The sequence below is a fragment of the Panthera leo genome, chromosome C1, assembly GCF_018350215.1.
Source record: "Panthera leo isolate Ple1 chromosome C1, P.leo_Ple1_pat1.1, whole genome shotgun sequence".
NCBI lineage: Eukaryota > Metazoa > Chordata > Mammalia > Carnivora > Felidae > Panthera > Panthera leo.
Genome location: NC_056686.1, coordinates 21,812,862 through 21,826,201, shown reverse-complemented (window position 1 = coordinate 21,826,201; position 13,340 = coordinate 21,812,862). Strand labels below are relative to the sequence as shown.

Here is a 13,340-nt window from a genome sequence, read left to right as displayed (position 1 = left end):
TTTGTTTTTTTTAAGAGTAAACTTCATTCAGGGGCGCCTGGGTGGCTCAGTCGGTTGAGCGCCGACTTCGGCTCAGGTCATGATCTCGCGGTCCGTGAGTTCGAGCCCCGCATCGGGCCCCTGTGCTGACAGCTCAGAGCCCGGAGCCCGTTTCAAATTCTGTGTCTCCCTCTCTCTGACCCTCCCCCGTTCATGCTCTGTCTCTCTCTGTCTCAAAAATAAATAAACGTTAAAAAAAATTTAAAAAAAAAAAGAGTAAACTTCATTCAAAAAGAAAACGAGCTTTTCTTCCCAAAGGAAAGGGAAAACTTTAATTATAATCGCATTAGATATCTTCACAAAATGTATCATGACCCTGTTTGGGGTGTTTTGTTTCTTTAGGATTATATGCGTCAGGCGGGAGAAGTGACCTATGCAGATGCTCACAAGGGCCGTAAAAATGAAGGGGTGATTGAATTTGTGTCTTACTCCGACATGAAAAGAGCTTTGGAAAAGTTAGATGGAACTGAAGTCAATGGCAGAAAAATCAGATTAGTCGAAGACAAGCCCGGTTCCAGACGCCGCAGGTCCTATTCCAGGAGCCGGAGTCACTCCAGGTACCGTGGTTGATCATTGATGTGTGTGCGTCGGAGCTTTTGCTGTTCATTCATTCGTGAGCACACAGACGGACAGTCCCTTTCCCGTCTCCTGTCCTCCTCAGGAACATGGTTCTGTCTGGTTCAGTGACGCCACTTCACACCAAGCATTTATCTGTGAGGCTCTTGAACTCTTACATCCTGGGTAGAGATCGAAGTGCTTTTCCTGAGGCAGGTGTCCGTGACCTGTTTTCGCATTTCTTCTTGGGTGCCCCGCTTCATACCCGTATTGGGAGCAAACGTGGCCAAGGGTTCTTTGTTACTTTCTCAGGAACTCCAGCTACTCACGAGTGGAGACTTTTTATTCAGCAGCCGCTCGGCACTAGGCCAGGCACTTGTGAATAAAACAGACGTGGTCCGTGCCCTCCTGAAGCTCAGCCTAGTGGAGGAAACGGGCATTGAGCCAATAATGACCAGCGTGATAAGTGTGCGTCAAAAGGAAACGTACACGGCACGAGTTTGGAGAACTGGCAGAGGCTTCTCTAAGGGCGGGCACGGCATAAACGCTGGGCCCTAGAGGAGAAGCTGGAGGGGCGGGCAGAGAAAGGGGTGAGGGCCCTTCTAGCGGAGGGCAGCAAGAGCAGAGCGACCGGAGATGAGGCAGAAAAGGGCCGGATCCTGCCGAGCCACGGACCAGGGTAAGGATTTAAGAGCAGTAGGAAGTCACCAGAGACTTCTAAGCTTTCCAGGTTTGGTTCTGTTTTTTAATTTTTTCTTACGGAAAATTTCAAATACATAAAGCATTAGAGAAAATAGCTTAAGGAGCCCTGAATTCCCTTATTCCTGTCACCCATCCAGCTGTATTACTTTTTATTTTTCCAGTCTTGTTTCACTACTCCTCTCCCTGCCTCATTGTGGACAAGTCTGGGCATCCTGTCATTTCACCTATAATGCAATTATTTCACTATGTACGTCTAACTAAAATCTAAAATCATGGGGCCATATCACAGCCAGCAAATATGTATCCACATTTTCCCAGTTGTCTCAGATATGTATTTTGGCAGTTGGTTAGTTCATATTAGGATCCCAACTGGATCTGCACGCTGCCATTAGATGGCGTGTCTCTTAATTCTCTTAATCACAGGTATGTCCTCCTTGGTCCTGTTTTTATTCTCCGTGCATTTAGCTGAAGAAACAGTTGGCCTGTTTGGATACGTTCTCATAGCTGAGATTTCTCTTTGCGTCCTTGTGGTGATATTTACCATATTCATCCTATTTCCCATGTTTCCTATGAACTCATAGTTAGGCCTCGAGGCTTTTAGAGGAAAGTCAGTATTTTATTAGCAGATGTACTTTGTAAGTAGTACCTTATGCTTCTTGTTGCATCGCTTGTACGGTGCAAGGATGTCCCACTTCAAATGACGAGGGATAGCATGCATCATTGCGTCCAAAGTCGTGAGCCTGAGCCATCTGTGTTAAAGTTCCACGTCAACAGTCCACCTGATAGTTTTAGCATCTACTGATCCGTCATTCCCTGGAGCCACCGGTTGTCATTGCCAAGGGATAACTTTCCAGTTTCCTTATTCTTCCTGCATTTAAAGGCTGTAATTCTATCATGGATGATTTCCACTCTTTGTTACTCTCAGGTATAATTTTTGTAGGAAATGCAAAATAAAAGTTTGACACCTTTATTTACCACCTTTTAGAATTTTAAAGGTGCTCTAGGATTCCCCAAGGCAATGATGTGGTCGGTGATTTAATATTTTGAATGAATTCTTGGATGATAATGTATATATTTAATAACATTTCATTTACTACAGTCCTAATGTTTTATGCTCAAATTTTTGACCCTTGGGAGCCCTTCAGGTTGGCTTCTGTGTCTTCGGTTGTCTTGGTTTTGTTTGGTTTTCATGTGGATGTGCTTTCCTAAATATTTTCTCAAATTGTTTATTGCAGTCATTTTCAAACATAAAAGTTGAAAGAATAGTTCACGAACACCCGCATACTCTCCTCCTGGCTTCAACAGTCGTTAGTAGTTCGTGTTCTTCTGTCTCTTTCTCTGTGTATATATTTATGCACGCACCCCGTACGTTTGCATTTTAAGGGAAGTTGAAGACAGGACGCTTCGCCCCTAAATACTTCAGCGTGTGTCTCCCAAAGCGAGGATGACCACGTTTATATTCTCTTACCTGAGAACCTTAACAGTGATTCCGTAAAGTCATCTTCTATCCAGGCCATTTTCAGATTTCTCCAGTGGTTGCATGGGTGTCTTTATACCTGCATTTCTCTGCTGACCGGGACCCAGTCCAGTCCTGTATTGCAAGAGCTTGTTAGGTCTCTTCAGTCTGAAGCAGGCCCCCCCCCCCCCCCCCCCCCCCCATCCTGACACTGACTTTTCGTTGTTTTTAATAGTATCCCACGTTTGCATTCATCTGTTTCCTCGTGATATTGTTGTACTTTATCCCCACTTCCCAGTAAACTGGAAGTTATGTCTTGAGAGGTGTGACTGGGGAACAGGTTCAGTGTTTTTGGCAAAAGTCCTTTCACAGATGGTGGAGCCCAGCAGTCTTTGAACATTTCCTCTTTCTGCCATGATGAGATGATCTAGGCCCATCTCGTGCATTCTCTGCCCTACACTTGGAATAGTCGATTCCCCTGAGGAGCCCTGCTTACTGTGGTAGAAAATAAGCAGAGTTCACAGTCTTGGCTTATTAACGATTTTTTTTAAAGCTTGGAGTGTGTTTTTTAAAACGCTCTCTGGTCCCAGTGAGTGAATTGATAGCCAAAGGGCAAAAGTGTTTGCAGGAAGGCTAATGAGGAGGCTGTTGAGGGACCAAGAAAGACGGTAGTGGCTTGGTGGGGGGGCAGCAGCAGAGGTGGGTAGACTGGAGGCAAAGAGGCAGAGTCAGGACTATGTTTGGATGAGGGGGGAGAGAAGAGGCCGGCGTGGCTACAGTTCGTGGTACAAGGAACTGGCGAAGGAACCCAGCAGAAAGAGCGGGTCTCGGGGAGACGTGGGGTCTGAATCAGAGGTTCTGAGGTTCAGGTGAGCCGTGCAGGTACCAGATCTGTGAGCCGAGAACCCCGGAGAGGGTTCTTTTCCAACACCGAGCCTGGACACAGCCAGTGCCGTACGTATTTTTCAATTGGAAAAGGTCTCGGTGTTCAGCTAGCCTTCCGTCATACTCTCTCCTGCTAGGTCTCGTTCCCGGAGCAGACATTCTCGTAAGAGCAGAAGCCGAAGCGGCAGCAGCAAAAGCAGTCATTCGAAGAGCAGATCTCGGTCCAGGTGGGTCTTCCTTGGCGTGAGCAGAGGAGGTCCGCGGGGCACACCCGTCCCGCTCCCCACTTGGGTTTTAACCACGTTACCAGTCTTCCCTCAGCCCGGGTTTTCCAGCTCAGGATGGGAATCGGGGTTCAGAAAGCGGTCCTTGGCCACCGCAAGCCGTACGCTTCGCGTTAGTCTCCTGTCGTCACAAGCGGCGTGAGGCATGAGGTCGCCCGTGACCCCGATCCCCGTGTCTCCTCAGGTCGGGCTCCCGTTCCCGGAGCAAGAGCCGCAGCCGCAGCCAGAGCCGCAGCCGCAGCAAGAAGGAGAAAAGCCGGAGCCCCAGCAAGGACAAGAGCCGCAGCCGCAGCCGCAGCGCGGACAAGCGCCGCAGCAAGAGTAAAGACCAGGCCGAAGAGAAGATCCAGAACAGCGACAACGCCGGCAAGTCCAAGAGCCGGAGTCCCAGTCGGCACAAAAGCAAGAGTAAAAGTCGAAGCAGGAGTCAGGAGAGGCGAGCGGAGGAGAAGCGGGCGAGCGTGAGCAGAAGCAGAAGCAAGGAGAAGAGCCGGAGCCAGGAGAAGGGCCTGCACAAGAGCCGCAGCCGCAGCCGCAGCCGCAGCAAAGGAGGCAGCCGCAGCCGCAGCCGCAGCAAAAGCAAGGACAAGAGGAAGGGGAGGAAGAGGAGCAGGGAGGAGAGCCGCAGCCGGAGCCGCAGCCACAGCAAGAGCGAGAGGAGCAGAAAGCGGGGCGGCAAGCGAGACAGCAAGTCGGGCAGCGGCAAGAAGAAGAAGAAGGAGGACGCCGAGCGCTCCCAGTCCAGGTCGCGCTCCCGCTCCGCCTCCAAGGAGCGCGAGCACGCGAAGGCCGAGTCCGGCCCGAGGGAGGGCCGAGGGGAGAGTGCGGATGCCGGCGCCCATCAGGAGACCCGGTCCCGGTCGAGGTCCAATTCCAAGTCCAAACCGAACCCTCCGTCAGAATCACGCTCCAGATCAAAGTCCGCTTCAAAAACCCGGTCTCGGTCCAAGTCCAGATCCAGGTCTGCGTCCAGATCGCCCTCTCGGTCTAGATCCAGGTCCCACTCGCGGTCCTAACTGGCTACGACCACAGCTGGAACTCCCCGAGAAGTCTTTTGTACATGTTTGGTAGCCGTAGCACAAGTGATCGAAGTAGAACATACGTCACTGCTGTACATTTTTAACTCCCCTAATGGTGTGTCTACAATTGTTAAATCTAAGTGCTTCCTCTCCGTAAAGCCTCCTGGCGCCAGGCCTTCCTGCTCGACTGAAAACAATCTTCTCTTTGAAAACCCCCTTTACTCCTGGCCCACAGTAGAATATCCAAAACGCCTCGGCTCTCAGGCCTGGCCTTTCCCACAGGGAGCTCAGTACCTGGATGGCTTTCAGGCTGGAACGGTGACATAGGTAGGTACGGTGAGTTCGGCCATTTTTGCCCTCGAATTGATGCCCTTTGATGTTTGCCATTTAGTGAAAGTGCTAAGTCTTAAGTTTCCTACCACTTTGGTTTCATACTTTTGGACTTAACAAAGTTGTGAATAGCACAGTCGAGGAAAATTGATACCTGCAGTAACCCATAGGAAATAAACTGTAGAGTTCCATATTCTGGTATTGTGATTATATTGTTTTATATTAAAAAAGAAAAGAAAAGAATTTTTTTTAATTTTATTTTTCCCCGTCTTGCAAAGTATAGTGACCCCTGTTTCCATTAAATTTGAATAAAGACTATTTTTGCTTGACAAGATTTCATGGTGTTTGAATCCGAGTTGCATTTCCTGAGTTATCTTGCTAATTTCTTTTCTCAGCATAAAAAGTTCGTGTCATGGCTGTTTTGTTCCTGGAGGTCACCCACGCGTGGGTAGGGAGCCGCCCTTTGTTCCTAAAAGGATTTTTCTCACCCAACAGAATAAAGGCAGATTTCTTAGGAATTTACAGTCCTTCCTCTCAAGAAGCTTATTTATGGCCAGGCTGATGAGAGACGGGTCAGGTAGGGAACTCAGAGCATCACCAGATGGTTTCTTCACAAACAGCGCTCTCCTCTAGACTGTTCGTTGCACTTCTCACCGTGAATGTGAAGCGATACCTCATCGCCTTAGGATTTGGACTGACCAAAAGCCAGGAAGAAAAACGATACTGGATTACCTTTGTTCCCCTCGTTCTCTGCATTACTTGTCTGGCCTGGCTCTGAAGAAAGGACCAGAGGCACGGTGCTTTCCAATCTGGTCTCGGCCCCTAAAGGACTACAGAGGCATCCGAGCAAAGCGGGCACTCGGAGGAGGGAGTTGTAACTTCATCTCGGTTCAGAGAGCTCTTGAGCGAGCACTTAGGCTGAACCTCTAGAGAGGCGGGGGTGGAAGGCATTCCTGTAAAAAAAACAAAAAACAAAACATCTGTGCACCAAGCCACGGAGTTGGGAAAGCACAGGGCAAGGTGCCCAGGGAACGTGGGGTGTGATGATCGGGAATAAGAAGCAAGTTTGGCAGATGGATTGGGTCACGGTGCTTTCGATACCAGGAGGAGGAATTTGGCCTTTGTCCTATAAACATTGGGAACAAAGGAAATATTTAAACAGGAGGGTAAGGGTTGTACAGCTAGGTGCTGCAAGGTTGGTCTGACGTGCATTCTGGGAGCCCAAATGCATGGACACCAGCAATCCGAGAGGCAATACAGTTGACCCTTGAGCAGCATGGCTGAGAACTGTGCAGGCCCACGCATACCTGTGTTTTGATACAGTACTCTGTGTTTTCCTTGTGATTTTCTTAACATTTCTGTGGCTTGCTTTACTGTGTGAATTCAGTATATAACACATATGCAAGATATGGGTTCGCTGACTTCCCGTCAACAGACTATTAGGGGAGAGTCAAGTTATATGCAGATTTTTTACTGTAAAGGGGACACTGCCCCAATCCCTGCATTAAGGGTCAACGTAATTGCAGGTGATGTGGGGCCTGAACAAGGCAGGAGGCGACAGAGAAGGGTTCAGTAGGTGACCTGGGGAAAGGAGTGTCAGAGGTATTTGTGAAGCCTGAGAAACGGGAAAGACGAAGTGGAGCGAGTTCAGTTTGGGAAACGTGTGGAACTTCAGGGACTGGAACCTCAAACCCCCTGGAGCTTTCGCTCCATTCTTGCATCATCGTGACAAGATGGTAGCTCCCAATCAGAATCCCCACGGCCTCACACCTCGTGCTGGTCTCCAGTAGGTGAGGAGAATCCAACATTCATTCCCTGACATAAAGACGGGGACGTTTCTTTGGGCTTTTTTTCTTTCACAAGTGAAAAAATTTTTAAGCCCAATTTTTAAAATTTGGGTTTTTTTTAACGTTTATTTATTTTTGGGACAGAGAGAGACAGAGCATGAACGGGGGCGGGGCAGAGAGAGAGTGAGACACAGAATCAGAAGCAGGCTCTGAGCCATCAGCCCAGAGCCCGACGCGGGGCTCGAACTCACGAACCGCGAGATCGTGACCTGAGCTGAAGTCAGATGCTTAACCGACTGAGCCACCCAGGCGCCCCTTAAGCCCAATTTTTAAAAAGTCAACTGAATTTTACTATCCCTAACAGCAGCTCTTTCCAAATTCCCTTCCAGGCTTTTTCCTGTTCATCCATATTCTGAACATAGTTCCGTCACGTTTGCATAATTTCGCCCTGTCGTTTACACGAGCATTGGGAAGCACTCACTCAAATGTCGCGGGCACATTAGTTCTAACCAAATGAATTTATTAGCACATGGAAAGAGTGTAAAGGATGGAAATTCCGTTTGCACATAGAAGGGATTGGCATTCGTTTTTCCCCCAGCAATTTTAAATTCATTTATATTAAAAAGTTAAAAATCAAGAGACAGATGGAAACTCATCTGTTGGGTTCCAGGCATGCACCAGAGATGGATACTTTCACAAACCTGTTTCATCTTGTTCTCACACCACCCTGGGGTCAGTATTGGGAGGTTCAGTTGCAGGTGAACTTGTCCTGCCCCCGGCAGTATTTGGAGAATATCAGAGTGTGTGCCTTCTGTATGCCAGGCACTGGGAATAGTGTATGAAAAGACTGAGAAGGCCCCTCTTACAGAACATGTTTATAGGCTAGGATCCCAGGGCTTGCCTCATGATGGTATCAGTACTAAGTGCCTTCTGTGGACCAGATACTGGGCCAGCGTTCACTGGCAAAGCACCCTTGCCACCCCTTAGAAAAGGTTAACCGGAGACCACAATAACACTTGAGGGTAAAGTTGCGTAGTGTTTGCCCTTTCTCCCTGACCTCATCTACCATGGCCCAAGGGAAGAATGATCTTGGGAAGCTGAAAGAGGAAGGCCCTGAATTTGATTCATTTGTCGACCTGCACCTGCTATGAGCTAGGTGCTTTTATGTACGTTCGTACGTAATCCCATTTTAAAAGGTGAAGACAAAAACTCAAGAAACGTGCAGTGATTTGCCCAATGTATAGCTAGTGACAAAGCTAGGCTTAATTTTTCGATTTCTCAGGTTCTCCTTCCTTGTAAAATTTCATCACTTGTGGTATAATTACAGGAAGATTTGAAGTTAACAACAGCTAGGATTTGAATTTAGGTTAAGTCACGCAGGATTTCTACAAGACCATCTGCTTTCCTGGAACAATTTCTAAGTTGCTGCGGGACAATGCCACTGGCCCGCTTCTGTGAATTTTAACTGTCCCATCATTTGATCAAGGCCTGCCTGGGGGCACCCATTTGTCTAAGCCCAGGTCATCATCCCACATTCTAGATGCCAAGGAGTGAAGAGAAGGATGGCTCATTTTAGCTTCTACAGTGGGAAATGTGCATTGATGCCCGCAATAAATGCAGTCAGTAAGAAATTTCCCCAAAGTAGGAAGCAGCCAAAGAAATACAAAGCTCCTCTATAACCTCTTTGGATGCTCAGAGTCCACACATACCTTTTTTCCATACTTAATCTCCTCTTGTCCCTCCCCCACCGCAAAAAAGAAGGGAAGACAAAAATGTAACAAAACAAGGATAAGTAGAAAGTAGCAACAAATGTGGTAGATTATAAATTCTATCAATAATTCGTTCATCCCAGGTGAATTCTACCAAACATTTAGATTTTCTCAAGCTATTGCAAAAAATACAAGAGGAAGGAAAACTTCCAAATTCATTTTATAAGACCAGTTATCATCCTGGCACCAAAACCAGATAGACACTGCAAAAAGGAACTACAGGCCAATGTCTCATGAATATTGAAGCAAAAATCCTCAACAAAATTTTAGCAAACTAAATCCAACAATATTAAGAGTTACATACAACCAACCAGTGGCATTTATTCCCAGGATGCAGGTGGTTCGATATTTGCAAATCAGTTGTGATTGCTTATCAAGAGGATAAAAACCATATGTTGATTTCAATAGATGTAGAGAAAGCATTTACAAAGTACAGCATCTATTCATGATAAAAAACAAAAAAAAAAAAAAACAAAAAAAAAAAAACCCTCTGCACAGTAGGTGTGGAGGGAATATACCTCAACATAAAAAGCCTTATATGAAAAACCCATAACCAACATCATACTCATTGACGAAAAAACAGCTTTCCTCTAAGGTCAGTAACAAGAGAATGATACCCATTCTCGCCACTTTTATCAACATAGTATTGGAAATCCTAGCCACAGCAATTAGACAACACAAATCAAAGGCAGGGTGCCTGGGTGGCTCAGTCGGTTGAGTGTCCAACTTCGGCTCAGGTCATGATCTCAACAGTTCGTGGATTCAAGCCCGGCATCAGGCTCTATACTGACAGCTCAGAGCCTGGTGCCTGCTTCAGATGCTTCGGATTCTGTGTGTGTGTGTGTGTGTGTGTGTGTGTCAAAAATAAACACTAAGAAAAAAATTTTTAAAGAAATAAAAGGCATCCAAATTGGTAAGGAAGGAGTAAAATATTTACAGATGACATGATAACAATATAGAGAAAGCCCTAAAGACTCCACCAAAGAACTACAAGAGCTGACAGATGAATTCAGTAAAGTCACAGGATCCAAAGTTGATTACAGAAATCTATTGGATTTCTATATGCTAATAATGAAGCAGCAGAAAGTGAAATTAAGAAAACAATCCCATTTACAATTACACCAAAAAATAGACCAACTGCTCAATCGAATAGAATGTAAAACCCAGAAATAAACCCACAATTGTATGGTCAGTTAATCTTCAACAAAGGAATAAATGGATATACAATGGGAAGAAGTCTTTAAAGCAAATAGTATTGGGAAAACTGAACAGCCACAGGTAAAAGTCTGAAACTAGACCACTTTCCTACACTATACACAAATACAAACTCAAAATGGACGAAAGGCCTAAATGTGAGATCTGAAACCATAAAAATCCTTGAAGAGAGCACAGGCAGTAGTAATCTGACATCAACTGTAGTAACATCTTTCTAAATGTCTCCTCAGGCATGGGAAATAAAAGCAAAAACTATTGAGGCTACATGTAAAATAAAGTTTCTGTACAGCAAAGGAAACCATTGACAAAAGGTAACCTACTGAATGCAAGAATATATTTGCAAACAACCTATTCAATAAAGGGTTAGTATCCAAAATACATAAAGAACTGGTACAACTCACTACCCCAAAACCAAATAATCCAATTAAAAATGAACAGGAAACATGAACAGACATATCTCCAAATGAAGACCTCCATATGGTCAACAGACACATGAAAGGATGTTTCATCACTCATCAGCAAAATGCAAATCAAAACTACAATGACATATCACCTCAAACCTGTCAAAATGGCTAAAATCAAAAACAAGAAACAAGTGTTGGCAAGGATGTGGAGAAAAAGGAACCCTTGTGCACTATTGCTGAGGATACAAACTGGTGCAGCCACTGTGGAAAACAGTGTGGAAGTTCCTCAAAAAGTTAAAAATAGAACTGCCCTATGATCCAATAATCACACTACTGGGTATTTACCCAAAAAATACAAAAACACTAGGGATACATGCACCCGATGTTTATTGCAGTATTATTTACAATAGCCAAACTATGGAAGCAGTTCAAGTATCCATTGATGTATGAATGGATACAGATGTGACGTGCGCGTGAGCACGCGCACACACACACACACACACGAATATTCGGCCATAAAAAAAAGAATGAAATCTTGCCATTTGCAACGATGTGGATGGAGCTAGAGTGTAATGCTAAGCAAAGAAAGAGAAAGACAAACATATGATCTCACACATAGGTGGAATTTGAAAAACAAAGGAAAACGGAGAGAGAGACAAACCAAGAAATAGACTCTTAACTATAGAAAATATACTGATGTTTATCAGAGGGGAGGTGGGTGGGGAAGAGATGGGAGAAGTAGGGGATGGGGATTAAGGAGTACACTTACGATGAAAAATAAAATGATTTTTTTTAAGTTTTTTTAACGTTTATTTTTGAGAGAGAGACAGAGTGCGAGTGGGGGAGAGGCAGAGCGGGAGACACAGAGTCCGAAACAGGCTCCAGGCTCTGAGCTGTCAGCACAGAGCCCGATACGGGACTCGAACTCAGAAACGGCAAGATCGTGACCTGAGCCAAAGTTGGACGCTTAACCAACTGAGCCACCCAGATGCCCCAAAAATAAAATGATTTTTAAACAAAACAACCCCCCCTTACTGGAAAAAAATAAAAAATAATCAGATATCAATGATTAAATAAAAGACAATAAAGAAGTCACTTCTCTAAGAAGATGTAAAAATCCTTCATGTATATGCACCTAACAAAGCATCAAATACATGGGGTAAAAAGCCCCTAGAACTGCAAGGAGAAAGAGAAATCCAACTATCACAGCTGAAGACTTCGACATCCCTCTCAATAAGTGACAGACCCAGCAGGCAGAAAATCAGTAGGGACATAGTTGAACTAAACAGTGTCATCAATGAACTCAATCTAATTGACAAAATACTTCAACTCAAAATACAGAATACACATTCTTCTCAAGCTTACATGCAACATTCACCATAATAGACCACACTCTGGGCCATAAAACAAACCTCAACAAATTTAAAAGAGGGGCACCTGGGTGGCTCAGTAAGTTAAGTGTCCAACTCTTGATTTCAGCTCAGGTCATGATCTCATAGTTCATGAGTTTGGGCCCCATGTCAGGCCCTGCACTGATAGCACAGAGCCTGCTTGAGATCCTCTCTCTGCCTCCCCTACAAAATGTTTGTTTTTTTTTTGTTTTTTTTTTTTTTTAATGAAAAGAATGATATCATGTTAAATATGTTCTCAGACCACAATGGAATTAAATTGGAAATCAATAACAGAAAGATAGCTGGGAAGTCCCCCAAATACCTGGAGACTAAACAACACAGTTCCGAATAACACATGAGTCAAAGAAGTCTCAAGAGAAAGATTTTGAACGAAATGAAAATAAAACCTAAGATTTGTGGGATGCAGCAAAAGCACTCCTTAGAGGAAAACTTAGGGCATTAAATGCACCTATTAGAAAAGAAGAGGGGTCCCTGGCTGGCTCAGTTGGTGAAGCATATGACTCTTGATCTCAGGGTCATGGGTTCGAGCCCCATATTGGGCATGGAGCCTACAGGAAAGGAAAGGAGAGGAGAGGAGAGGGGAGGGGAAGGGAGGGGAGGGGAGGGGAGGGGAGGGGAGGGGAGGGGAGGGGAGGGGAGGGGAGGGGCGGGGAAGAAAAGAAAAGGCCTAAAATCAATAATCCAAGCTTCTGCCTTAGGAAACTAGAAAAAGAACAAATTAAATCCAAAGTAAGCAGAAGGATTAGAGCAGAAATCCATGAAATTGAAAACAAAATCAGTAGAGAAAGAAAAAAATCAAAGAATGATTTTTTTTATTAATAAACTTCTAGCCAGGCTAACCAATAAAAGACACAAATTATTACTATCAGAAATGAAAGAGGCCATCACTACAATCCTGGGACATTAAAAGGATAATAAAAGAATATTATGAACAACTATCTCCACAAATCTGATAATCTAGAGGAGACGGAACAATTCCTTGAAAAACAATCTACCAAAACTGACATAGAAATAATCTGAATAGGCCTATATCTATTAAAGAAATCAAATCAATTATTAATAGTCTTCCAAAACAGAAAGCACCAGACCCGGATGGTTCGCTGGGGGATTCTATTAAACATTTAAGAAAAGAAATACCAGTTCTCAATCTCTTCCAGAAAATAGATGCTCAGGAAATGCTTCCTAACTCATTTTATGAGACCAAAATTACCCCAATACCAAAACCAGACAAAGACATTGCAAGATAGGGAAACTACAGACCAATATTTATGAACATAGATAAAATCCTCAACAAAATTGGAGCAAATAGAATCCAATATTGCATTAAAAGAATTATATACCACAAACAGCTATTCCATGTATGCAAGACTAATTTAATATTCAAAATTCAATTAAAATAATCCATCACATGACAGGCTAAAGAAGAAAAATGACATGAGCATACCAATAGGTGCAGAAAAGGCATTTAAGAAATCTAATATTC

General features: G+C 44.5%; 1 protein-coding gene across 1 annotated transcript in view; it reads left to right on the top strand.

Annotated features, from left to right (window-relative positions):
* Window positions 1-5,604, top strand: part of SRSF4 (serine and arginine rich splicing factor 4) — a 29,177-nt gene extending 23,573 nt beyond the window's left edge. The window contains exons 4-6 of the mRNA XM_042953650.1: window positions 382-596; window positions 3,775-3,864; window positions 4,106-5,604. Coding sequence (XP_042809584.1) covers window positions 382-596; window positions 3,775-3,864; window positions 4,106-4,937 — 1,137 coding nt within the window. The 3' untranslated portion in view covers window positions 4,938-5,604. The remainder of the gene's footprint in view (window positions 1-381; window positions 597-3,774; window positions 3,865-4,105) is intronic.
* The last annotated feature ends 7,736 nt before the right edge of the window (window positions 5,605-13,340 follow it).